The sequence below is a fragment of the Serinus canaria genome, chromosome 2 (genome assembly GCF_022539315.1).
Source record: "Serinus canaria isolate serCan28SL12 chromosome 2, serCan2020, whole genome shotgun sequence".
Classification (NCBI taxonomy): domain Eukaryota; kingdom Metazoa; phylum Chordata; class Aves; order Passeriformes; family Fringillidae; genus Serinus; species Serinus canaria.
Window position 1 is genome coordinate 70,025,702 of NC_066315.1, and position 26,583 is coordinate 70,052,284.

The 26,583-nt window shown below is 43.8% G+C and overlaps 1 protein-coding gene across 4 annotated transcripts in view; it reads right to left on the reverse strand.

Annotated features, from left to right (window-relative positions):
• Positions 1-19,857, reverse strand: part of ZCCHC2 (zinc finger CCHC-type containing 2) — a 44,165-nt gene extending 24,308 nt beyond the window's left edge. For all 4 annotated transcript variants that reach the window (XM_050970525.1, XM_050970524.1, XM_018926803.3 and 1 more), the window contains exons 1-3: positions 18,793-19,857; positions 5,390-5,501; positions 2,047-2,123 (exon numbers count right to left, since the gene is read on the reverse strand). In XM_050970525.1, coding sequence (XP_050826482.1) covers positions 2,047-2,123; positions 5,390-5,501; positions 18,793-19,725 — 1,122 coding nt within the window. In that variant the 5' untranslated portion in view covers positions 19,726-19,857. The remainder of the gene's footprint in view (positions 1-2,046; positions 2,124-5,389; positions 5,502-18,792) is intronic.
• Between the last annotated feature and the right edge of the window lie 6,726 nt (positions 19,858-26,583).

The following is a 26,583-nucleotide window of genomic DNA, read 5'->3' on the forward strand; positions in this document are numbered from 1 at the left end:
TGTATTTTAGGATCACCTTCATGTTATTTGTAACTAAGAGAGCATGGGCAAATTCAAGGAAATACAATGTAGTCCCTGAAAATTACCAACTCAGAAAGAAGCCAGGAAGAAGGCTCTGTAATTACGGGACTTGTATCAAACAGAAATAATTAACCACAAAAAATAGGTACCAGAGAAAAGGACTGTAGGTCAAACATACTAGATTGAGCTCTCACTGTCATTACCAAGAGTCAAAATGAGAGAAAAAAAAAAAATCTCTGTTTATATTACCTATAAAATAATTTTATCTGCCTCAGACTCAAATCTTACACAGTCATATAGAAGTTGTTTTAGGCTACAAGTCATAAAAAGTACTGCAAGTTACAAAAGAAGGCACTCAAGAATCAGACAACATTTTGGCATGTGCCTTTATAAAATTTCAGTAGCGCATTGTTCTGACATGACATGCAAGTAGTAAAACAGCAGCTTCACATGCATGTTTTGAGTAAAAAATACGTAAGCTTGGTTAATGAGTGCTGCCTGGCTTTAAGCCCACTTCTGGGCCAAAGATTCCAATTAGTTACATGGCAAGATTCAGGGTAACAGGAGTGGACACAACAATTATAAACATTCATTTACTCTCAGGAGTTGATAGAGTAATGTCACCCACCAAGTGCCTTCAACTTAGTCCCCAAAAATGCCAACTACCCTCAGTGCCCTCAGCTGGGAAGCCATGATTGCAATTGTTTTTACAACCTTAAAAAAGCAGTGTCTGGGCAAGCACAAAATTATCTACAGCGAAGGGCACAGAATATACCTGCACAGATGAGGAAAGGAAACTCTTTCCTAAAAGAACTGGACTTCCAAAATTACTGAAATGCTTGCCAGAATATCTCCACATTCCCCCTTCAACAAAGAAATTCAAAACCACTGTCAAATCTATCTACATGCTGTCTCTTTAAAATAGTTTTTTGACTTTAAATATTGATAACCCATATAGGCATTCTGCACAAACTTTCCCCATCTCCTACTATATTTTACTTCATACTCACTTCACAGACTATTTGGAAAAAAAATCTATGATGTGGTTGAAATATTTGGCCAGGTTAATCTTGAAGACTTTGAAGACTACCTTCCACATATTACTGTCCTCAACAAAAGAACAGTGCATCCATTTAGAGAATACAACATCACAGAATACAATACCAAGCTCTGCCATCAACCCATCAACTTTCAGCTCAAAATGGATTTAAGTTTGCTTCTTCAAAGACCTCCCCCATGTCAAATGACCACTTAGAATGCTTGATGTGAACCATTCGTTTTCAGGTGAAAAAAGGGAACATTTAACTTTAACTTCAAATCTGGTATAATACCAGATCCACATATATTTGCAGAATGACTCGTAATGCAAGTCGGCCCTTGCTAAGAAAATTACTACTTCGATTCAGCTAGAATATCACCACCAACAGCCTTAGTAACTATCATTTAATACATGCTGCCCTTAGCTACTACCACAGATGAAGACTACACTACATAGGCTGTCCAGGTTTTGGCTCTTTTCCAGCTTGCTTGGTTTTACCTTAGGAAACAAAGTCCAAAACAAAGGCACCAATCCCCAGTTTTCTCAAAAAGCACAGGATCCACCCTCATATAACGCTCAGAGAGGCTCCACACCTTCTTGTTTACATACAGTAAACACTGAGAAACAAGACTCAAGATGACCATATGACTCCAAGCAATCTACAGCTGCAGACACAACTGTGCTTCTGTGCCACTTGAGCAAACGACTGACTAGTTTTAGAATTCTTATGAATTAGAAAAAGCCAAGTTTCCTGAACTGATGTCACACACCCAGCTATGGCGGATGTTTTACACCTTTCCACCTCATGCCCTCACACTTTACGCCCACAATTACATAAAACACCTGATTTGCACACAGAATTCAAAAGAATCACATGATAATCCAAAGAATCTCAAAACTGCCTCCTGTGAAGGTTTTGGAAACAAGCTGTATGTATCTGCAGTACATAGACAATAATTTTAACATCCTGGAGGTTATTTGCTTACTTTGAATGTGTACTCCAAATGTTTGTCAGCCCTTTTTCTTGATACGTCTTTCAGGGTTATCTTCTCAATGTGTACAGCTGAAAGAAAAACACCTTATTGTGCACTCGAAAACTGACATTTTGCAAACCATTCCTTACTTTCCCAGGCTCTCTGAGCATGCCTGTAGGCTAAATCCTGATGCTTAGGAGCTGTTTTATTGCAACAAACTGCCCGGGAGCAGGTAGAACTTTGCTGGCTCCAAGTATGTCTCTGGCCTAATGACAATCTCCTTGGCACACTATGCATTACCCAAGAGCTTATTCAGACCAAATGTCACATAACTACAACAATATAACCACTATAAGTGAAAAGACAATAAAAGGAAGTCAAATTGTATCTTTACTCCAAAAAGTAACAAATGCTGATAAAAACCAGCACCTTCTACACCTAGGTATCAGAGACATCAAGTAGTAAATGAGGGCAAACTAAGGCCAAATACCCACATTTCTGAGGGTACTTAGGTGAAAAGAATTAGTTAGGAAAGGCCTGAAGGAAACAGAAATGACAGAAAACAAAGAAGCAGAAGAAAGCTTTGACAGTTGTAGTGCAAAGAGTGTCACTGAACTGAACTGAGAGGGGGAAAAAAGTACTGTAAGTACTTGCTACTTTCACATTCCTTCCCCACAGCCTAATGTACACAACAATAAGGAAGTTCGGGCTGTGACCTGGCAAAGTGCATCACCATACCGCTTCCAGGGCCTGAAGACTTTGTTGAGGGCACACAGCATTGTTCAGGAAATACTCCATACAAAAACCTTTTTGTAGCCGAGATGGGCTTCCCACTTTTGCTGCTACGCTGGCCTAAGAACTCAAGATAATTTTATTCTAGTGCAAGCCTGAACACATCTTTACATTTAAAGAAAAAAATTATTTAAAAGCAGCTCGACCTGCCCTACATCATCAATGCTTCCTTTCAATGCTTTAGAAACTTCTTTTTTTTGGAGGGAGGTGGGTGGTGTTTACAGTTAATGTTTTCCTTTCAATTTTTAACTGCATGTTTACATGGGATATATTGTGAACTACTCATAACAAGTGTTTTTCCTAAAAAAAAAAAAAAAAAAAAATTAAACCTCCTACAATTGTATGTTGCAAAACTTATTAATGGATATTAGCTAATTATCATCTAATATAATGTAAACATTCTAAAATTAATTTCGTTACAGTTACAAGTCAAGTCTCATCCCCATCAAACATGCCATTTTTAAGAGAATTAAGCATTGGCAATTTCCATAAAGGAACAATAAGCCAGCAAATAAGCCTAGTGATAGTGCCACAGCTTCCAATTTTCTTAGTAGAGAGAGAAATACTGAATGTGCTGGTATACAATGGTTGTAATCCTCTAGCTGGAAGTTAGGAAGACAGACAAGCACTTCATTTTTACCAGTTAATGAAAATTTATTATTACAAAGGAAAGAAATCTGAGATGAGCTAAGGATGCCAGACAATATCAGTATTTTATGAAAAGATGAGTATTTAGTGACCTTAATTTTTACCTATCTGGTATAGATTAAAGTGCTGTTAGAAGAAGGACCATGGCACAACAAAAGTTTTGTTGCAGTAAAATTTTTTAATGGCTAACATTCAAATTGATACTGGAATTCATATTCATAAGTTAATTTAGAAGTTGATTCCCATGACTGGAACTGAGAATAGTGGTTTAAATTGCATTCCAAGACATGCATATATTAAGCATACACAATTAGGAAACTAAGACCATTAACATTCACAGACAAGCTTTTTCTCCCTAATGAGACTGTGCTTATTTTAAACTATTAAGTGTTCTCAATGCTAAAAATTTGTCCTCATGTATAAAAAAAATTGATTACACAATGCAGTACCTTCAAATTCCTTTACTTCTTTCTGCTGCATGCTTTATTGTAATACATGATACAACAGGTAATTACACTGCTGTTGCTGCACAGCTTTAGTTCTACAGTTTCAACAGACTCCTTTATAAGGATGACATTTTAAATATTCTAAATGGCCAGAAGAAAAGTTTGAATACACAAGCCAATGAGGCGTGTCACATCTCTACCTCTATCCTGGACACAGCACATGCATCCAGAATAATTAAGTAAAGCATGTATACATGACACTGCTTCCATTCTAAGTCCAAGATTTTAAAAATTCATATTCATCACAGCTGAGAATAAAACCCGAGTTTACTATCAGTGGTATTTCTAACCAGTAAGGAGATTTCTGCACCAGGGAATCTCTACCACATAACTGTGGAGCAAGTATCACAAAGGTACTCTGATCCCTCACTGCGGTTTCTCACTATGATAATACAAATGCAGAAAAATATTTAAGCTCTTTGCTAGATTAAGTTATTCAAATTTTTTGTGCTTCTGTTACTCAATTTGAGTGTTACTAAAGAGATTCCCCCTTTTAGGTTTCTAATTCATAAATACAAACACTTTGAACTCCATAAAAGGATTTGAAACAGGTTTGTTGTCTGTAATCTGCCATTATCTTTCTCTTGTATTTTTTTTCCATGGAATCAAATCTCTCAAATAGCCTGCCTTCAAAGTGCAGGTAAATCTCCACACTGGAGACAAAAAGACATTTATGAGGACAAAATGAATAGCAATCGTTTTTCCATATTGTTGGCTCCTTCCTATCTGCAGACTACCTGTTCACTAATTTTGAATAGACAAGTAACTTGCTAATCCTCTTGAAGAATAAAGGGTGAGAATAAATCTGTTTTCAATAATGCTCATTTCTTCAAAGAGAAGAATTGTGCTGGCAATTGCATATCAGAATTTTGTTTATGCTCAGAAGCCTTGTTCTTATACTCCCAAACAGAGCCAAAACAGTGACTTTTATGAAGCCTTTCACTTCTCCAAACTGCCATGTCTGTAACATCTGCTAATATGTGGATTTTCTTTGCTATTTTTTTTTTAATTTCACCAAACACAACTGAATCAAGCAGCAAAATCTATGGAGTGCTTCCCAATATTTTTGTGTTTAGCTTTGCTTAAAAAATCTAAACACTGTTAATACAATTGCATTAGATGTTCTTGTTTTCCCCCAAATCCTGCCCCTTTTTTCAGTGGGAAGCCCATTTGTAGCTAATTTTCATGCAGGCATTCACTGGCAGTTAGCAGCTAACACAAATGACAACTTGTTATAACAAAGAAAAGACCAAGTAGGTGGCAAAGAAGCTATTTTACTTACCAATCACTGCAGCTTCTTGTTCAGATTAACAGCAAGAGAGATACAAGACGTCCACAACTCCAAGCAGAGTTTAATGTTCAAGGAAACCCTTAAAAGCCTTCCTCAAAAGGAAGCTCAGACAACATACCTTCTCGCTGAGGTCTGTGGGAAGCCATTGGAAGTCCATCATGAGGTGCTGCGGTTCGTTCTAGCAAACTGGTCTCATTACTTGACATGCAGTCACCATGGGAAAAGTTGTTCTAAATCATGAAAGAGAAAAAAAGAAATGTCTTAGTAGAAGGTCTCTTACCAAAGCTTGCTCTAAACAGCAGGTATTACAGAAAAACCCACAAACCCTTTAGACAAAAACCTGAAGCTCTTGACAGCGGCAAAAAGGTTCTCATTAACCATTTCAGTTCTTACTTTATTTATGTGCTTATCAAATGTCACCTATAACGTCCAATGTTTCACAGCCCTTATTTTAAAAACAGAATAGGATAGGGAACAGGGTATCTCAAGCTGGACAATTCAAGACCATTAGCTCAGAATTTCAGTGATAATTTGCAATGAGCATGAACTCTTTCAACTACTGACATGTCAAGTCATCTACTCACTACATTCTAAATATATTCTCCTCAAATTATATTCATGCCCTGTACCTTCAGCCTGCCACCTCTTCTATACACGGAATCATGAGTAACTGCTTGGACAGTCTAAGAGGACATACAGTCCATGCATATCTAATCAACTAAATCCATGCATCTCTTACCAACCAAACATTCAGAACCCAAGCAGTTGCCACCAACACCCTCACTTTCATACAGAAAAGGACAGATTAAAAGCTCATCTCCCCCCACATTTACATGTAGACTTCAAAATTATATACCAAGACATATTAATACAGCGCACAAGAAGGGACACAACAAGAAATCATAGGAGATAGATACCATGGACAGATAAGTAAAAGAATAATCAAGGCTAACAATGATAAATAAGAAAAAGTATTAGAAGAGCATGGACTGCAAGTGGCTTCCCTAGGGTAACAAGAGCCTATATAATTTTTTCCAAATTAAGATGAAACATTAATGTACCAATTTACACATTCTTCAATGACCAGGTCTTGCTAAAAAAAAAAAAATGAAGCAAACTAACAAACTGATCAACCAAGCTAAAACTCAGAAATATTTTAAAACATCCAGTGACATTGAATGCAGCTATTTAATTCTATGTTCAAGGAAACAACACATCGCCTTAGAAAGGTACATGCACTAAGAACTAGAAAATACAGGAAGTTACTAGCAAGTAGTTGGATTAATCTTTTTTAAGTAAAGCACCTCTGTTCATCTGTAACAAGTAGTATAACATATGAGTCGATGAAATAGCAAGTTCGGGAAAACTGAATGCACCACAAACATTTAGGAACTGGTCTGCATGAAAACAGATTTATTCATTCAGGATGAAGAACACTGAAAGACCCTCATAAAAGATGAGTAGAGAAAAAATATAAATCTCCAGAGAGCACTCTTTATTTTTAAATGCAGGAAGCATAATATTAAGTGCCAGAATATATGTAGTTTGTTGGGTTATTTTAAGGACTTGTGCAATGTGATGAGACAAATCACCAACCAAGATTAGTTGCTGTATTTGTTGTAGAGGACCCCAAGACTGTCACAACAGAAAGACCAGAATGAGAAAGCACAGAGGTGGCAAAAGACATCTGAATCCCCTGCCAGTTCTTCAAGAAACTTCTTCAGATGTGACAGATATATCAGCTAAAGCTGGCTTCATCTTACTCAACCAGCTTTACTTCATCTACAGCACAGGTACAAACTGTTACAACTCCTAACAGTATATTCAACACATGCAGATCCAGGGAGTGTCCAGGCACCAAGGCTGCCCTGGGCATGCTGGTAACCTAACTTTGGTCAGTGACACCAATAGCAGCACAGTTAGCAAGTGCCTTTAGACTGCACTGCAGGACATTTCAGCTGTTTCATCAAACCAGTGTATGATTTGTGCTCTGAGATGAGCATTGGTAATTTCAGGTTTCAAAGCCATCACATTTAAAATATAAAGCCTGCTTTGTCTCTTCAAGATAAAACTCACACTAGTCCCCAGTCACCCAGTAAACAATCTCAGCAAACATCTAATAAATTATGAGCTCAATGTCAGATATGAGGAAAGAAAGGAAAACAGCTGTATGTCAATGAGACTGCAATTTTTAACAGCTTTAGCACATTTTCAAGTTTAGCTTACTAAAATAACCCCCCAAACAAGCCACCACACAAGCATGTTCTGGAGAGAACTACTTCCAGAACTCTTCAAAAAACCCACTGATACTGTTACAGCACACATTTCATAACAAGTGTGGGCAGAAAAAATGGAAGTACTTTGGTTTGGTTAAGAGATAACTCCTGATCTAAAAACAATCAAAGTTGAGGTCAGACCTTCTCTTGCATTCAAAGTCAGGATATTTGTTTTGATTAATGGAAAACAAATTACAGACTATTCTAAAAAATAATTGCTAGTTTAAAAGTCAAATAAACTGTGAGCAGTTTTTAGGAGATGTATAGAAATAGAATTTACTTAAAAAAAGTATTCTGTTCATGTCAAAGAACCTCATGTCAAAGAAGCATTAAATACTGCTGCTACACCTTCTAATACTAGAAAATTGCTTCTTACCAAGCACATATATCATCTCTGTAACAGCATTCAAATACTTTTGCAGTGAATTATTCTAGAATGGTTATTTTTCTATCCATGACAGCAGTCTGTAACAGGCAAACTACAAACGCAGTTGAAGACCCCCTCTAAACTGCAAAATATTACGTGTTTCAAACCTTATTTAAATAACTATATTGATTATTATAAAGTAACTATAATAAACTCGTAATTTATTAATTTGCAAAATTCTTCATGTCCAAAGTTAACCAGTAATATGCACTGTGTGTATTCTGTGACTGTTGGTTTTCATAATAGCTAGTGCAACACAGGGGGTAGACACTGGGAAATCCAGAGCAGTCACAGGTTTATCTTACAGCCTGTGAAGCTCCAGATATTGTCTTAAGCTGCATTACTGCTCTTCACTTTTAGTGTTATCTGCTGTGACAGTTCTACATCAAACTCACAAGTAACTGAAACACAGGTGCCACTGTCAGAGCAGACAACTCTAGGGCGCAAGTGACTGCAAAGTCTGAAGGGCCAAAGAATATTAAGAATGGCATCGTGTGTTGCTATGCAGCGCCAGTCACACCAGGAACACAAGCTCTTTAAAGCCTGGTACACTGCTGAGGAAGGTCATGCTATACAGAACCAGCTGTGCTCGTCCTTTCCTGTCAATGAATATAACATATTCCATGTTCACACAACACACAAGCGTAAGGCTAACCCTCACACAAGCCTTTGTCACTGTGAGACTTCACTCCAAATCACAGTGCTGCTGCTAATGATTAAAATATAGTGAAGCAGGAAATGCGGGTGGCCCCAAACCAGCTGCCAGATAATTAATTTGATACCCACACAGATCTCCATGATGGGCTAAAGGATTAACTATATTTCTCCTTGAAAGTAAAATGAGCTAAGAGAGCACCCTAAAAATTATCTGCTCTTAAAACCTAGACCAGAGTTTTGTATTTAACAGATCTATCCTCTCATGGTTGAAAGCAAGTACTATGTTAAAAAAAACCTTATCACTTGAGACACTTTCCAGGACTGTATCATACGAACATAGAATGTTTTGGGTTGGAAGTGACCTAGTTCCAATCCCTCTCCCATGGGCAGGGACACTGTCCACTAGACACTAGTTGGATGCTCAGAGCCCTATCCAACCTGGCCTTGAACACCTCCTGGTATGAGGCACCCACAGTCTCTCCAGGCAACCTCTTCCAGTGCCTCACCTCCCTCACACTAAAGAATTTCTTCCTAATATCTAGAATGTGGTTGGATTTCTAGCCAGCAAGCACACATTGCCAGGTCACATTGAGCTTCTCATCAAACCACACTCTCAAGTTCTTCTCAGAGCTGCTCTCAATCCATTCTCTGCCAAGCCTGTATTTGTGCTTAGGATTGTCCCAAGCCACCAGCAGAACCTTGGCCTAGCTGAACTTCATGACTTTCACAGAGAGTGCCCTCTCAAGCCTGTCAAGGTCTGTGGATCCTTCCCTCCAGTGTGACAACTGCAAAACACTGCTTGCTGTCATTAGCAAACTCGCCGAGGGTGCCCTTGATCCCACTGTCCGTGTCATTGACAAAGACGTTGAACAGCACCCATCCCAGGACCAACCCCAAGGAACTCCAGTTGTCACAGGTCTCTGCTTGGACCAGGGAGCCCTTGAAAACAATTCCTTGAGCCAGTTCCTGATCCACCGAGTGATCCACCTCCCTAAACAAACCCATGTTTCTACAGTTTAGGGACAAGGCTAGCATGTGAGACAGTGTCAAATGTTTTTTTCCTCAAGTCTAGGGAGATAACATCAGTCGCTCCTCCTATCAACGTTACCACCCTGATGTAGAAGGTCACCTAATTTGTCAGGCATTGATTTGTTCTCAGCAAAGCCATGTTTGCCATTAAATGCCTCCTTATTTTCCATGTGCCTTAGCATGGGTTCCAGGAGAATCTGTTTCATGATCTTGCCAGGCAGAGGTGAGACTGACCAACTTCTAGTTCCCTAGGTCTTCCATATCTCCCTTTCTTAAAATGGGGCTTATGTTTCCCCTTTTCCGGTCAGTGGAAACTTCACTAGACAGTCATGACTTCTGAAATAAGACGGATAGAGGCAGAGATACTTCAACTGTCAATTCCTCCAGGACCCATGGATGCATCTCATCAGGTCCCATTGTCTTGAGCACCCTCACATTCCTTAGACGGTCTTCAACATGTTCTCCTACAGCTGGTGGTTCCTCATTCTCCCAGATCCTGCCTTTGCTGCCTTTACTTCAATGGTGTGAGCTGGAGCACTAGGTGAAGACTGAGGCAAAAAAAGTTATTGAGTACCTCAGCCTTCTCCATATCCCAAGTGACTAAATATGCCATTTACTTTGAGTCTTTCTTTTACCACCCATGTATCTACATAAGTTTTTGCTGTTGCCATTGACATCCCTGGCTAGATTTAGTTCCATCATGGCTTAGCTTTCCTAAGTCAGCTGGCTCAAACAGCTTGTCTATATTTCTCCCAGGGTATCTGGCACTGCCTTCCACCCTTCGTAGCCTTCCTTTTCATGTTTGAGTTTGTTGAGAAGCAACTTACTTATCCACACAGGCCTCCTAGCATTTCTGCCTAACTTCCTCCTCAGCGGAAAGCATCAATAATAAGCTCAGAAGAAGCGATTCTGTAATATCAATCAATTTTCTGGGGCCCCTCTTCCCTCGGGGGCTTATTTCATGCTACTCTACCAACCAAACAGCCTCCTGAGTAGGAGTCCAGAAGTATTCATGCCCCAAGGTCAAGGGGTGCTTGTCTGTAACACAAGTACCAAATACCTAAAGTGGCGAGCCATCCTGCTGAGAAGGATGTTGCTCTGTCTAATGCCATGTGAGCTGAGCAGATCTCAGCTAACCTACACATGACAGATGTCCAAACTCTGCCTTCTGTCAATGTAGATGACCGATCAAACAATGTCATGTTGTCATTGCTTTGGCAATATGTAGTGAAATCTGTTACTGGATAGCCTACTAATCATCACGAGCAAGCAATTGATGCACTTAAGTCTTCCGATGCTTGCACTGCACTTTCATAAAAGAACTATTCATTTATCAGCTCTGATGAGCACTAACAAGGGAAACACACTTGCAGCAGCTGGACAGCTTGATTAGTTCTACATGCCCAAATATGAAATAATATTTTTCTGCAAGAACTACAGTAAATGTGCTATGAGGGACAGCACAACTCAGCCTTGCAGGCTGTGCGGATGTAAACTGGCACAGCTCGTTCATTCATCTGCAAGTGGGAACTGACAAACAAAGCCAGATGAAAGAAGGCATTTTGGAAAAAATCAAGGTCTAACTCATGATTGTGAGCTATCAACTACAGCATCTGCACCTTCAACAAAATTGAGTGATATCAGAATAATCATTAACAGATGTGGTGCCAATTACAAGACCAAAGCCATGATTTGCTTATAACAAACCTTGCAGGCTCTTATCCTCATTGCTTCACAGCTGTGATACACAGATGTATCGCTGCAGAGCTGTGGTAACATAAAGGCTCAACACGTCCTCTCCAGAAGCAACATCCAAGTGAAACTGCCTGCCTACTTGTGTGCTGCTTAACCCTCTCCTGATGACTACAGCAGCAGAGATGAAGCCTTACTCAACACTCTGAGCAACTGCACCTGCACCCCACCACTGCGGGGTGTGTCTTGGATACAGGGATAGAACATTCTTGCCATTTTAAAATGAAAATCCAGCATAAGCATTTAATACTCACAAATGCAAACTATTTAATGTTTACCACCATTAATACAACAGATTGTCCCCTAACCAAAAAAAAAAATCTAGTACTGTCTCAGACAATCTGCTAGGCAAATGCAAGACCAAGACTGCAGACAAATGCCCAACAGACTTTGCTACTAAGCCATGCTCCAATCTGCAAACTTTGAAGTACACAAAGGTGCCATCCAATTGTTCTAAGACGGAGAGAAGCTGTTCCGCTCTACAAGACTAGCAGAATGAACCTCAAGATCTAGGACCACAAAGACCCACCAAATTATCTCTCTTTTGGCCAAACCAACATACAATTTAGATGTTTCCATGTCAACGTTCAACACTAATGCTCCAGAACAATAATGCTTAGTTCACACAGAACCACAGCTGGAGAAATGTGCTGACAGAAATCTCAGAAAGTTCACCATGGGAAAGTGCAAAATCCTACACCTGGGCAGGAATAACTACAGGCACCACATATTTGGGGACCTAATAGACTATAGAGTAGCTTGCAGAAAAAGATCTATATGTATAAAAATGTGTGTGCATGTGTGTGTGCACACATCTGAAATGAGCGTGCAATGAGGCTCTTTTTAGCAGTGACCAGTGACAGAAGCAACAGGCAGAAGCTGAAACACAGGAGGTTCCCTCTGGACATCTGGAAACACTTTTTCATTGTCAGGGTGACTGAGCACAGCTTGCCATGAGGGGTTGTGTAGTCTACATCCTTGAAAATACTCAAAAGTCATCTGGACATGGTCCTAGGGAATAAGCTGTAGGTAGCCCTGCTTAAGCAATATGACCTCCAGAGGTCACAGCCAATCTCAGTCCCTTCATGGTTCTTTGACCAGACATAAAATCCCGTAATATGTGCAGTAAAAGCCTGACTGGCTGAACATACAGTTCAAATGGATAATGTGCAACTGCCCTATTAACTCATATCTAGTAAGCAGGACTGCATAGAGAGTATGCCCAGGTGCCTAAAAGTACTTTAAAGCATATTTGTTTTGCAAAACTATGTTAAGAGTTCGCCTGTAAGAGGCTGCAACAAAACACTATAGTGGAGACAGAAACCTGAAAAAACATCAGCTGATTCTGAGAAGAAAATGACACCACGTGACAGCTTCAGCAATCACATACTGACTAACTTATAGCACTACCAAATCATAACAATTTTGAGACAAAGGGCATACCAACCCTCTTACATCACATGAACAAATTCAGCCTGTGGCAATTACATTTGAAGTACTAAACATGGCAGCTACACCTATGATTTAGAGTGCTGGGGGAATATCGAAACTCGTGTTTGCTAGAAACACAGAGTGTCTAAGTCTCACCTCCACCTGAGCTTCTAACAGGACCTAAACCAGCTTCAGTTCAACCCAGCTAGTCCATGACACAGTAGAGAACTTGAAGCTAGAGCCAGCCAAGCATCAGTTCAAGCCTTACTCTATCCCCAGGTGTTTGCTCATTCAACAACCCTGCAACATCAGTACTTGTGCTATTGTTAGCTGAGTGAATAAAAATAAAATTACTTGAATGTAGCAGTTCAGACTAATACAAAAAATTATTCTCATAACAGTCTAGAGCAATAGGAAGATTTAAAAAACATTTGCCCCTGAAGAATAGTTCACTGAAGTACAGTCAGTACTGAGAAGGGACAATACCCTCATTACTACATTTAACTACCATCAAAGGGCAATATGTCATTTTGTCCAATCCTTGAACTCCAGCATAGTTTGAAAGTATTCTTTTATGTACAGCAATTTCAAATAACAGAAAATCTCTGTCTTGTGATTATCTTGCTCCTAAGACACTTCCCAAGACACTAAATTTTCTTTAGCTGTTCAAAGTATTTTTAATTTCTTCTCCCAAAAAGACAAGATTAAAAGGTTGAGGAAAGGCAATAAACTCACAAAGGAATGCAGCTCCTAGCCAGATCTCTTCCAGTTTTGGTCTCCAGAAGTATAAACCCTTAGACTTGGAGGATACCACAGAAATTCACCAACTCTTGAAGGAAAAGTAGGTATTTTGTTTTAATTAGAGTAAGGAAGAATCAGCTATAGTGTTTTCTAGGACAGGTATGGCTAGAGACTGATAATGACAAACAAACAAGGTAGCAGATTTAAGCAGGCAGAATCCTACGGACTTCAGAGGGTTCACAGACACAACCATCTTACTGCTGCTGTCTGCACCCTTTTCTGCAGCTCTTCAGAAAAAGCTGAGAGTCCTCTGCACTCCAAGCCCAGCGAGATACTGCTACCTATAAATAAGTCAGCATTGGGCAACCCTGAAAACTGGACCATAGCTCAACTACAGCAATCGAAGTACAAGCATTGGGAAGACATGGGTGTATTTTCAACACCCCCAGTATTCATTTAATCTGCTGGAGAACAAACTGTCAGGGACAACAAAGAGGCTGGTTAACTCAGTATAATGGAACTGGGAAAAGCTACAAACTTGTACCAACACCTTATATTTAGAATTAAACTGCTAAAACAGCTCAAAGCAGTGAAAGTTTTTATTCCGCAATTTCCTGGAACATCAGCATGCGCATCTAGATAGAACTCATTCATTTTAGGCATTGTTTTTTATCTAGCTATGACTTCCTTTCCAGAAGACTTCCAGTAATGTTTCTGGAAATTTGGAGACAGAGAAATTCCTGTTGAGAGACAAGGCTGTTAGGTTCTCTGAGGCAGTTGGAATACTTTTCATCTCAGTATGAAAAACTTGTAAAAAATTTGTATTTCCCTGGAGTGCACCACCATTTAAAAGATCTTCACCAAGATTGAAATGACATTTTTATCTTTACGTCTCTTATTTAAACCAGACTCTGAAGATACACTTTTCCTTATACTCAACTCTATGACACTAAAAACAGTGTACTGCAGAGAGAGCTCTTAGATTCTAAAATTAAATTCTACTACCTTATTCTGCTGCAAGTGACTGAAGATCAATTATAAAAGCACTCTTCTTATTTGCACACAAAATAGCCTATAAATAGAAGTGCAGTAAGAAAAATACTCGGCAAATAGAAACTTCCTCTTTGTTTGTAAGGACAGACTTTTTTGGTGAAGAATCCTGCAGCCAACTAATTATATTAGTATTCAACAAACCATTATCTCCAGGAGATTGCTTATTTCAACAGAACCTTGGTTCTATTCCTGTCAAGTGTGCCTGATTAAATATTCAAATGCCTAATGCAAGCCACATTTAATATGTTCGTAGATATAGAGAGCTTCTTTGGTATTTCAGCACTTTGATCCCAGACATACGATGGGATGGAGAAAGATAAACAATAAAGTCAAACTGCTTTGATAACACTGCGCTTATTAAACAAAAATAATCAACGCAAGAGTTAAGCTATGTGTTCTGTTACTTAAACCAATATACAGTGTTATCAACAGGATCTTTGCACGTTAACGCTTCTTTTATTCAGCAGCGAATATTGCTGATTTATTCTTATACTTCAACTTCAAAGTTGATATTTTAAACACAATAATGACTTTTTTCCAAAAGATGTTCTTATAAACCACACCTTAAATTAAAAATTTGAAAATAGTATCAAGTATTTCTACTTTAAGCATAAGAAATCCCTAACCTTAGTTCAGAACACTTCATAAGGAAACCAAATTTATCAACTGTAAGGTAATCCTAGATCTGCCCATCTCACTCCAACAGTCCCACCTCCCACAACTTCTGAATTCCTGTTTTGAGCTGAATTTGTTAAAATATATCACTAAAAAAGTTAATTTTTCAAAATCATTGAAATAAGACACTAAAAACAGCAACAATCTTATTAACCCTTTGTCATGAAGCAACTTTATTGTGAGCTCAATTTTATCAGACAACACAGACCCTAACCAGAAAACAGAACCCCAACAACGGGAAAAAGCAAACTGCTTTATGTTCTAGTAAATCACCCACAAATTCTTTGCAGGTGAACCTCCCAAGCCTTGGTGTTCACTAAAGCTAGGTGTTACAGTTCCTCAAAACCTCAAACCGAGCCATTTAGATACGCCACGTGCAATAGCACACTCCTTCGCCCTAAAGAATTCAGAACTGACAAACCACCTGACTCTACTCCAGCTCTGAACTCCCTCACATACGCAGGCTAATTTCCTATGCCTGGCTGCTGCCAGCTATAGGAATACGTTCGTATTTCACGGCCCGCACGGTGAACAACAGCTAAGTGACCGCCTTCCGACGAGTTAGAAGCCGGGAGCCGAGAACGCCGGGGAGCGCTAAGCACGGGAAGACCAGAGCAGAGCTGGCAGCCTCTGTGCACAGAACCGCTGCTACGCTTTCTCTGCCCGACAACCGGGCACGCCGCAGTGCCGGCGCACACGCTTCCCGCCAGCGGCCCAGGGCAGCGGGGCGGTCCCGGGCCGAGCCCCACCCCCCCCCCCGCGTTATGCAACGGCGGCACCGCCCCTTCCCGCCGGGCCGGGCCGGGCCGGGCGCCGCCCCAGGGACACGTGACCGGGAGGCAGCATCGCCATGTTGGACGGGGCGGGAAGTGGCGGTCACCGTCAGTCACCGCGTCCATGTCCGCGCAGGGGGCTGCGGAGCGGCCCTCCGCCCCGCCGCCACGGAGGGCATACGCGGAGGGGCAGCGGGGCTGTGCCCTCACGGGGCGCGGGCGACCCGTGACCCACCCGTCCTCCCCGCAAACAAAGAGAGGGGTCATCCCCTTTGGCCGGGCCATGACGGTGCTCGGTGGGCCGTGCCCACCCCCGCTCCCCCACTGCTGCCGGTTCTTGTCCCCTCGCCGCGTCCTGCTGTGCCCCTCTACAGGAAGGAGAAAGTCCCCGTCCTCCTCCCAGGCACCGCCTGCCCGAACGCTTCCCGTGCGGCCGCGGGACGGAGCGGGAGCACCGCGACCACTGCGTGGGCTCCCGAGTGGAACTGCTTGGGCTGCCCGGCACGGAGCGGGTTATTCCCGGAGATGGAGCCCAGCCCTTCTGACACGAGCCCAGCCGAATAAAATTTCAGAGAGGTCTTTATGAACCGTTCCAGTTCACAAACGCAGAGCCCTGAAGGCACTGAAATTCCAGAGATTAAAGGAGGAGAAAAAGCCTGTGGACACCCGACAGGATTTTAAATCAAGTTCAGTGCAATGCTACGGCAGCATTTTGCCAGGGAAGCCTTTAACTCTGCTACTGGCTCCATCTCCTCCAGCGTTTTATCTGCGAGGGTCCCACCGTCCCCGTGGAACGCTGACTGAAAATACTCAGCAGAAACCCACCGATCCCTCTGCTCCCTGTCAGCCATTATTACCCAGAAAGGCTGTACTGTATTTACAATTAGCCATTAAGAGAGGGGGGAGGGGAAGGAAAGCCTACGGAAGCGTTGCCGTTTCACTGCTGTGTCGACTACGGAGTATGTGATGTGCATGTTCTGCCAAGCTGACTCGGGTCTCTCAGTGTTCCCCGAGTAAACAAAACCACCACAAATTGGACAGCTGCTTTTATACTGAAGCCAGAACACTGCACAAAACTGACTTCAATTCCAGTAGTTCACGGGAGCCTGCTCTCCCAACTGCAGTTGGTGGGACACCCTGAGCAGCTACAATTGCTGTGCCAGTTCCAGGCAGGAAGTATGTTTCCGGTTACTAGCGCTTTAAACCCAGAAGGGACAGTGTCCAGTCTTACCACTTCCTGCAATTCAATCTTTTCACCGGAAAGATGGACTTTCAGCATTAATTCTGGGATAGAACTAGACTTGATGCAGGTCAGTGAGCCAAAATAAACACTTTTTGGACTGATGCTCCAAATTCATTGTGATTTCAGTTCTGTAACATCTGCCCATTAGTTTATGACCTGCCAAATGTGTTTTGGCCTTTAAATGATATAAGCAGTTAATAAGTATAATATCAGAAGGCTTAGAAATTGATCCCTGTCTCCTCTGAGTACTCCTTAAGAGCATACCCCATCTTTAGCAAAGAGAAGCAGCCATTACTTTCATATGGCAGGCAATGTAAAAGTTTTTTACAAGTGGCTGAAATGGACTGCACTGCAAACGAACTTAGAAACAAAATCCCAAAACCCCAACCCTCACTGCTTTGTACCCTTTTCTGTCAAGTAACTCATGAAAACCTGATGGGTTCAATGGAACAGCACTGTAAACACTCATCTTCCAGCCCTTCCTTCCCCTTTGCACGAGAGGCCATCTATAGACCAAAAACTTCAGAGCTCCTTGAGGACAGCTTGGCTGCATAAATATGGGGCAATTTTTAATGCCAATGCTCATCAAGAGGGCAGCAGTGAATGGCACTGCAGGAAAACCTCTGCTTCAACAGAGCTACTGCACAGGAGAATGCTTCCCTTGTCACTTACTGCAAGTCCTCATCCCTGGTGACAGCCACATCCTAGCAACAAGTGGCACATCTGCTTTTAGGATGAGCTTTGCTGTTTCCTGACAGCCACCCAAAAAATCAGTTTTTCTCTGCACAGAAGCTCCAGTTGTGACAATTTGTTTCTTTAGTGGAATGAGTACCAACCCTTCCCTAATGTTGTCAGCCATCTCACTGAACCTGGTGTTTCAGAGAACCAGCTTTACAGCTGGTGACCCGACTGCTGCCCTGATTCTTGCCAAGTTCAAGCTTGTGTCTCACTCTGTGAATGGGCAAGGAAGCAGACTCCATATAAAAAAATATTTCAACTAGTTCGATTGGTTTGAAGCCCCTAGAGAATACTCTCTTAGGCAATCTGGTCTCTATCTAGCATTATTATTTCTATTTTTACAAGTGTAGTCAAGCTGTTGCTTGTACTCCCGCTTCGTACAGTGACCTACAGCGTACGAGGCAGCCAGTTCAGTACTGTGCACCCTGCACTCCAGCACGGCAGAGTTCCAGAAAAAAACCCCAACGTTCCAGAAAGCATGGCAGGCTAGGAAAATGAGCCCTTCCCCCCGCCAAGAAATTTGTAGTAGACACTCCGCAGGAGGTTGTGAGGGCGGCCGGGGCTGACACTGCTGTTGTAGGGGGAGGACGGAAGGGACCACATCCCAATGGGGGGATTCGGGGAAAGCAAGCAGCCTCTCCTACGAAAACGGGAGGGAGCGATGGAAGAAGGACGAAACCACCCGCTGAGATGGCGCAGCAGGAAGGGCGCAGGACGCGCCGTTACCTGGGCTGGGTGGCGGCCGAAGCCCTCCTCCTCCTCCTCCTGGTCCCCGCACAGGGCCCTCCGCAGCCGCTCCAGGTGTTCCCGCAGGGTGACCCTCTGGTGGAAGGAGAAGGCCGGGTGCAGCGAGGCCATGGTGAAGAGCAGGAGCAGCTCCTCCTGCGCGCCGCAGCCCAGGCCTTGGGCGGCGGGGAGCCCGGCCTGCCCGTTCTCGGCGGCTCCGTCCATCACCACCACCACGTCCCCCTCCTCCTCCTCCTCCTCCTCTTCCTCCTCTTCGGCCGCGGTCCGCCGCGCCGCCGGGCAGCTCTGCAGGATGGAGTCCACCTGGGGCAGGAGGCGGTGCAGGCGGCCGGCGGCCTCGCGGTTCTCGGAGCCCAACAGGGCCAGGTAGACGATGAGCTTGGAGCGCACGGCGGGGTCGCGGAAGTCGCCGAGCTGCCCGGGGTCGCTGAGCCCGTTGGCCTTGGCCTCCGAGTCGCGGAGGCAGTGGTAGTCCTTGCGAGCCAGGTCCTCCAGGCAGGAGCCCAGGAATCGCAGCTCCAGCGGGTTGCACAGGTCCAGCAGCCCCACCATGAACTCCAGGCGCTGCGCCGAGCCCAGCACCAGCCCGAACCACTCGTACACCGTCTCCTTGTCGGTGCGGGCGGCCGCCGAGCCGGGACCGCCGCCGCCCGGAGCGCCCAGCGAGGCGGGGGGGGGCGGCGGGCCGGGCCCAGGCCCCGGCCCCAGGCCGTGCAGCCGGCTCGGCCTCTCCAGCCCACAACCCCTCCCCGCCACCGCGGAGGCGCCCCCGCGGGCCCGGGGCACCTGCTGCTGCAGCGGGAGGTGACAGTCCAGGGCACCCCCGGGCTCCTTCAACCCCGCCGCCGTCGCATCTTCCGCCGCCGCTGCCTTGTGGCTCGTCTGCTTCAGGGGCAGCTTCATCTTCAGCATCCTCGGCGGCGGCGCGGGGGGGACGCGACGCCCGCCGGGATCCGGCGGCAGCGGGGAGGTGGCGGCGCGCGCGGCGCTCAGGCGGAGCCGCTCATGCCGCTCATGCGGCCCGGCCGGCGCGAGAGCGGCGCGCGCGCACGCGGAGCAGGGGGAAAGGCGGCCGAAACGGTCCCGGCGGGTGGGGAGTGGGCGGGCGAGGCGGGGCTCGACTCGCTCGCGGCGGCCGTTCCCCGTCTCCGCCTCCCCCCGGCGCGCTCCCGCGGCGGTTCCCCCTCTCCCCGCCTGTGCCCGGCGCCCGCGCAGAGCCGGTAGGCGCCAGCGGTGGAGCGCTCGCGGCCCTGGGCCGGCGCGGCGGGACCGGCTGAGGCCCGAGCTCCCGGCGGGGGAGCGGCGGGGCGGGGGACAGAGGGAGGGAGGGGGGGGTGGCGGGCGGAGCGCGCGCGCGCCTCTCCGCCTATAGGCGCTGCCCGCGTCAGCGCGCGCGCCCGCCCGCGGCCGGGGGCCGGGGGGCGCGAGGCGGGGCTGCGCGTTGCGCGCGGGGCTGCGCGCGCGGCGCGCCCCGGACACGCGCGGCCGCCACGGCCCCTCCCCGCGCGCGGCGCGGGGACCGGCGCCCGCTGTGGGAACGGGAGGGGGCCTCGGGTTTGCCCGGTGAGTGCCATTGGTCACTCCGATGGGAACGGGTCAGTAGTTCGCCTGGGACCAATCTGAGCAAGCCTCCCTATGTCCTGGATGAACGATTTCTCTGAGATGAGGCCGTGCGTTGGCTGGTGGCTCTGGTGTGCGGAGCCACGTGGGTTTGCCCAAAGCCGGCGGGAGCGGGCCCAGAGCTGTGCCGTGCCGGTGGTGGAACAATGCTGAGTGTGGAAACATGGCTGCTACAGGCCTTTTTAAATTTATTTCCTATTTTCCAAATTCTAATGCAGTTGAAACTTCTGCTATTGTAAGATGTCTCCTTTTTTAAAACTACTATTGCTCTAGTATCATGTTTTTCCATCCAGTTTTGGGTTTGTTATTTTTTTTTTTACAATAGAGAAATAAAGCAAAAATTGCAGAAAAAATATAGTAAAACGGCTTATGGAATACTCTCTTTGGAAATAGCAGGCTTGCTGTGCTCTCATTCCTCCAAGTGGGTTCCCAACTGTTGTGTTCCACGATAAAAAGCCTACAATTACAAGATTAAGCAGTGCTCTGAGTGGTCAGAAAGTTGCAATGCTCCTCGCTTTGATTCCCCCTCAGTTACATAAAGGAAGTGTATTGAAAAGGAGAACAAAGCCTGTGGCTTCCTTCAGCACACTGAAAAATAAAATTAATTTTAATTACAATTATGCAGAGAAGCATCCCTGAGCTGCTTACAGCCACAGGGTATAAACTGCCAGAGCTGACTGCCCCTTACCTGTTTGTCCAGAAGCCGATGGTGCTACGATGAAGAGCTTTATCAAACAACTAAGAAACTGTCATGCAGATTATAATAGTTTTGTATGCATCACTCAAATTTGCTGCAGAGCAGTCTTGAGTGGTGGTTACAGACTATACTATTTCTTGCATTTTTATGCATGTACAGCAAACATATGTATTCTATTTTTAAACATTAAATGACTAATTTGAAGGTAGCTCATGTTGGGTTTATAAGTTCCTAGTGGCTGCTCAGTCCTCTTCTGGTGACACAAATGGACTTGACCCTGACTCAGCCCAGCTCTCCTCATTCACTGGTATCACAGGAGCACTGGCACTGTCCTCACCAAATCTTCAGGAGTGGAGAGGGGAGTGGGAAGTGGGTTGGACCTTACCCTTCCATCCCAGACTGCCAACAGTTCTTTGCTGGTCCCAGGACTAGGGAGGTGAAGAAAAGTGTCATGAAGTCTCAGAAACTTGTTTCATTCTCTTTTATTTGATTCTGTTTGCTGCTTATGGCTGGGCTGGACCTGTGAATCACTCCAGATCCCTGCAGTCATTTGTCAAAGCAGCTATCATAATGCCACAGTAGAATATCTTCTTATGTCGTCATTGTGAAGCGGTAATTCTTGGAATTACAGCAATTCTTGTCATATTATTGTTATTTTTTTCCCCGAAGAAAAATTACTGGGACTGTCTTGGGGGATGTGCCAAGCTGGAATTGCGGAAGCACAGAAATAAGGCTTGAGGTTTCTGCTTAGTAATTTAAATAGATATTTAGTCTGAAGAGAATTCACAAGATCAGAATTGCAATGATCCAAATGTTAGAAATAGCATTTCCTACTTTAACAATCTGTGATTCAAATAAAACGTGACATAGTTCCAAACAGATCAAACCATGGAGAGTGAAAAAGGAATTTATTTTTGTGGGAATGAGCAGAAGGGGAGGGCAGAAAGAGAGGGTATGCTGGTCTATTCAAAAATCCACAAAGGTAAGGTAAAACACAAATTCACGAGGGTAGTGGTTAAACATACACTCTCCTCATCCAGAAAATGCTTGAAGCCCGTCCCTATTTGTGACAGTTCCCAAGCTGATCCTTACTTTCACAAATAAGCTTAAGAACCTAATTAACTCAGCTCTTCCTAATTTTCCCTTCTTAATGGCTTTCACTATGATACTTGAGGAAAAGAGATGAGAATGATGCGAAGTCAGGAAAGAAAAAAAAAAAAAGGATAAGGAATATTATGAGAAAGCAAAAAGAAGACAAAGATATTCCAAGTGGGTTTACAAGTAATTCAGTAGCTGAGGGAGGTGTCAGCAAGGGAGAGGGCAGTGCTGAAAGAGAACTGAAACTTAAGTGCCCAAGAGAAATGAAAGTGAAACTCCGGACTTTTGAATGGAATGAGAAGACAGAGAGGAAGTGCTCAAACACTGACAAGTTAGTACAATGGGAAAAGCTACTATAAAATTATCTTGCCTAGTGCAAGTGCCCTGGAGGTTTTCTAACCTGGTTTTCTTTAAAAAAATGAATAGCTTGCATAGGTCTTTAATGACTTGGGCCCACAGTCATGCTGACTTAGGGTGAGCAACTGTACAGAGCCTTAGAGGGAAAAATATGCATGTAATCTGTCGGAGCTGGAAGCCAGATGAACTCTGATGCAACCCAGAGCAGGCAGAGGAACAGCAGGACAGTGCTGCTGGTTCAGGAGCAGCCACTTCTCTGGGAAATGGCTTTCTTTAGAGTACAGCGGGGATCTGGTCTGACACCCCAGGACAAAGGGCAAGAAGCCATGTCCAAGTGAGCTGTGGTTGCCACCACTGGATTTGCAGCAAAGGGAACAGTGACTTTCCTGACTCTTCCCCACCTGCGCTCTTTTCATCTGTACATCATAACCCCTGTTTACCAAAGTCTCGGAGCTTCCTGAGTGCACAGAGGCTTCATTGCCAGTCTAGAAATGTCCTTACAGACAGGTCCTTCTGTGAGCCTTCTGGCTTGGCTCTTCCACCTGGCTGTGACCATCAGTGCTGGGATGCATGAGCATCCTCTGCTGTGCAGAGCACCAGGAGACTCACAAGCCCTGGAGAGGCTGCTTCCTGTACTTTGTGTGCCGCCACACTGAGGAGAGGCAGCCACAGTGTCTTTTGAGTGACACCTCCTTCCTCACTAAATTCTTCCAAAGAGGTCATTGACATTGCAGGATTTAGTTGAGCAGGCATAAAACTTCCCCAGCAATGCTTTTAGATGGGGGAAAAAACATAAAGAAAAATTAAAACTAAAACACTGGGAGACTGGACTGAGTGCTGAAGCCAAGGGGGAACCAACAAAGCAACCTTCAGCTCTGTCAACATACAATTCTTTTTGGGTTTTTGTTTTTAATCCTTTTTTTAAAAAATATTGACTTCTCTTTCAGCAACATATAAAATCAGTTTCACAGTTTCTGCTTGTTTGTTCATTTACTGCTACTAAGGATCTGCTAAAATTGTTTTGTAAGTAGATCTCTGGCCCATTTAAAAATCAGATAGGGACATTGTAGGATATGTAGATATATATTTCATGTCGAGTAGTATATATATATATATTTCATATATATCAGGATATTTTTTTCATGTTGATACTGTTCCCCAGGTACTGTCTCTGCAACTAAGTATTTTTCACTTTTAACAAAGGTGTAACAAATCCTCAGTGAGGATCTTTGCACGGATGCCCATACTATGGGGTCGAAGATACATAAATAAGAAAACAAATCTTCCTATCCTCCTTTCCTCCTTTATTTCCTTTATTCCCTTCCCCCCCTTTATTCCCTTTCTTCTCCTTTCCCAGACTGTAGGATGATTAGTTGCTTCTTTATACAAAGTTTGCAGATGTGTTTAATCCACTGTCAGTAATATTGTCAGGTCTCCCAGCCAAACTCCCAAGGTGTAAGGAAATCATTTCAGGCAATGTCAGACAAATGCCACATAAAAGAAAACAACCCGGAAGAAAAGATAAGTTCCTTGATAAAGCTCTGGAATGATTTTGCTGACTCATGATTTGTCCTTTATCTCATGATAGTTGGAATTTTTTGTAACTTACCTTTCATTAAATAGGAGGTGGCTACGTTTTAGCCCTGGGATCTGGAAGAAAAAGCCTTGAGATTGTGACAACTTGGAATTCACTAAGAATAAAGCCTGTCAAATTGATAGATTGTTATTACTTGATTTTTAATTCTTATTGCTGTGGTGGATTTTGAATATTCAAGCTGATTTATTCTTTCAAACTTTTTCAGCAGGAGTTGAGAAAGCTTTTGTTTGAAAACTGAAGATGCGTTTAAAAAGCGCTTTTTAAAATATGCATGTCTGCAGTGAAGACGTGCATATTAAAGACATTTAGGACTTTATATTCAATATGAGTAGTTAAATGCAGAACATGACCCATAGTCCTAATTATGTTAGCAGTCAGTGTAGGAATAAACATACAATTTTAAGCACATTTTAAACTATTGAAACATAATTTTGGATTTAAAGTTACTGAAAAAAAGTTCAGTGTAGGCAGAGGGTGTTTTCTCAGGATCAGCTTCATTATGAAAGACTATTTCTAAAGTCAAAGTTGTTGGTTATTCATTTGCAAAGGTCACCGATCCCAGGCCTGTTTGGCAAGCTCGCCAGTAAAGGTACTGTTATGCAACGTGGTTGCAAGCTTCAACTCCCCGTTCAAGGGAAGCTGAACTGAGGCTGCAGTCTATCTTTTACATAACTGTCAAAGGTGATTTATTACTATTTTCAGCTGGATCCAGCTCAGAAACCTGGGAAAGATGGAAACATTACCAAGCTGCTAAAATAGGGGGGGCTATTTCAACTTCAGTGCAGTGTTCCAGCCTGTGAAACACATGGCCATCTGTATTGGTTTGTTTTTTCCTTGTAAAGTTATCAAGAGAATTTGAGAAAAGTTAAATGTGCAGAAGCACTGGTATATTCATATCTTTTGGGTCTTCTTTCTGGCCAGTGGTTTCCTGACTGTAATTCTCTGTGGGATTTTACCATCACTGAGCACAGCCTGCACTGGTTTGAGTCCCCCTGAGTTAAGGCTGGAATAAATTGTGCAGTAGCAGGATTCCTTGTACCCAGAACTGAAATTTGCACAGAAAGCTACTACCCAATCCAGATGACAATTCCATTTCAGGCAAGAAAGCAATGAGCTTTTCAACACCATTCAGCTTCAGGCTTTCTAATGTTTCAGCAAGAACAGTGGTGAAATGCCTGTGATTCCAGGCTGGTACAGGTGAAGCATCAGTGTGTGCTTTGACAAGCTATAGCACACTAACTCGTGAACATGAGCAGCCTGCAGACACAGCTCAGTTAATGCCAGGGCTTTGCTGTCAATGGAAACACCACCTAAATAAGACCAGTAGTCCAAAGACCATTTAAGCGCATGCCCAAACCATGTCTCTGTTCCAGTTAGCAGTGAAGTACATCCTTAAGTATAAAGCCCTGCAATATAAACACCTACACAAAGAAGAAAAGACTTAGGCCACCTTAAACATCTGATGAAAGTTAATTGAAATCTGTTCTGAAATGAGGGCTGGCAGAAGGAATGTGGGTGTGGCTCAGGCACCAGGCCTGCCTGATATTAGTCATATGTACATGATAATTATGTATGCAATGAGCAGCCGGGAATCAAACTGAGAGGTTTATTGGCTAGATTATTTCATAATCTCCACGCTTGGGCCACAAGGAAGAGAAGAGCATCCTGCTGATCAAACCATATGGAAACCACCATGGGCACTGGAGGTTCTTCAGAGCAAAACCCTCACCTGTATGGATTCCAAGGTACCAGGGAGAAAGCACTATATCCTGACCTTTAAAATGTGCAGTTACAGTCACAAAGACCAAGGGATGCCAGCGTGAGCTGTAGAAGAGTCATGAGTCACTTGTGAGATTTGTGCTGCAGAAGGAACACGTTATCCCTTTGCTCTGCTGGTAGTGCCAGTCTCTTTCTGTCTTAAATGATCCATCTGCTGCTGCCCAAATTAGACACACAGCTCTCGCCTTCACTGTGCAAAGCCATCGCCGACAGTGCTCAGAGCATGGTATTCTACGTAGCTCAAACCTTGCTTAGCATTTCACCTGCAGATGGGGAACCCCCTTGTGCCAAGAATGGCTTATGCCCCACTGAAGCCCTCAGAAGAGGAATTGTGGCTGCAGCTGCCAGAGACAAATAGACAAAGCTGGGATCCTGTAAGTCTTTGCCGGGAAGTCCAGCTGAAGGGCAAAAGGAGAGGTCTTCCTCTGGGGTGGGAGTTCCTGTCATGAGCCTATAGTTGAGACTGGATCTGGTGGAAAAATGACCACCCCAGTTGCACAGCCCAGTGCTACTGGAAGTGTGAGGAGGTTGTCTGCTGCTTCTTGTTTGTCTTCAGCTCCACACCACTTTTTTTTACTCAGGGCACACATCATCACTGTTAAAAAAATCTTCAAGCCTCAGC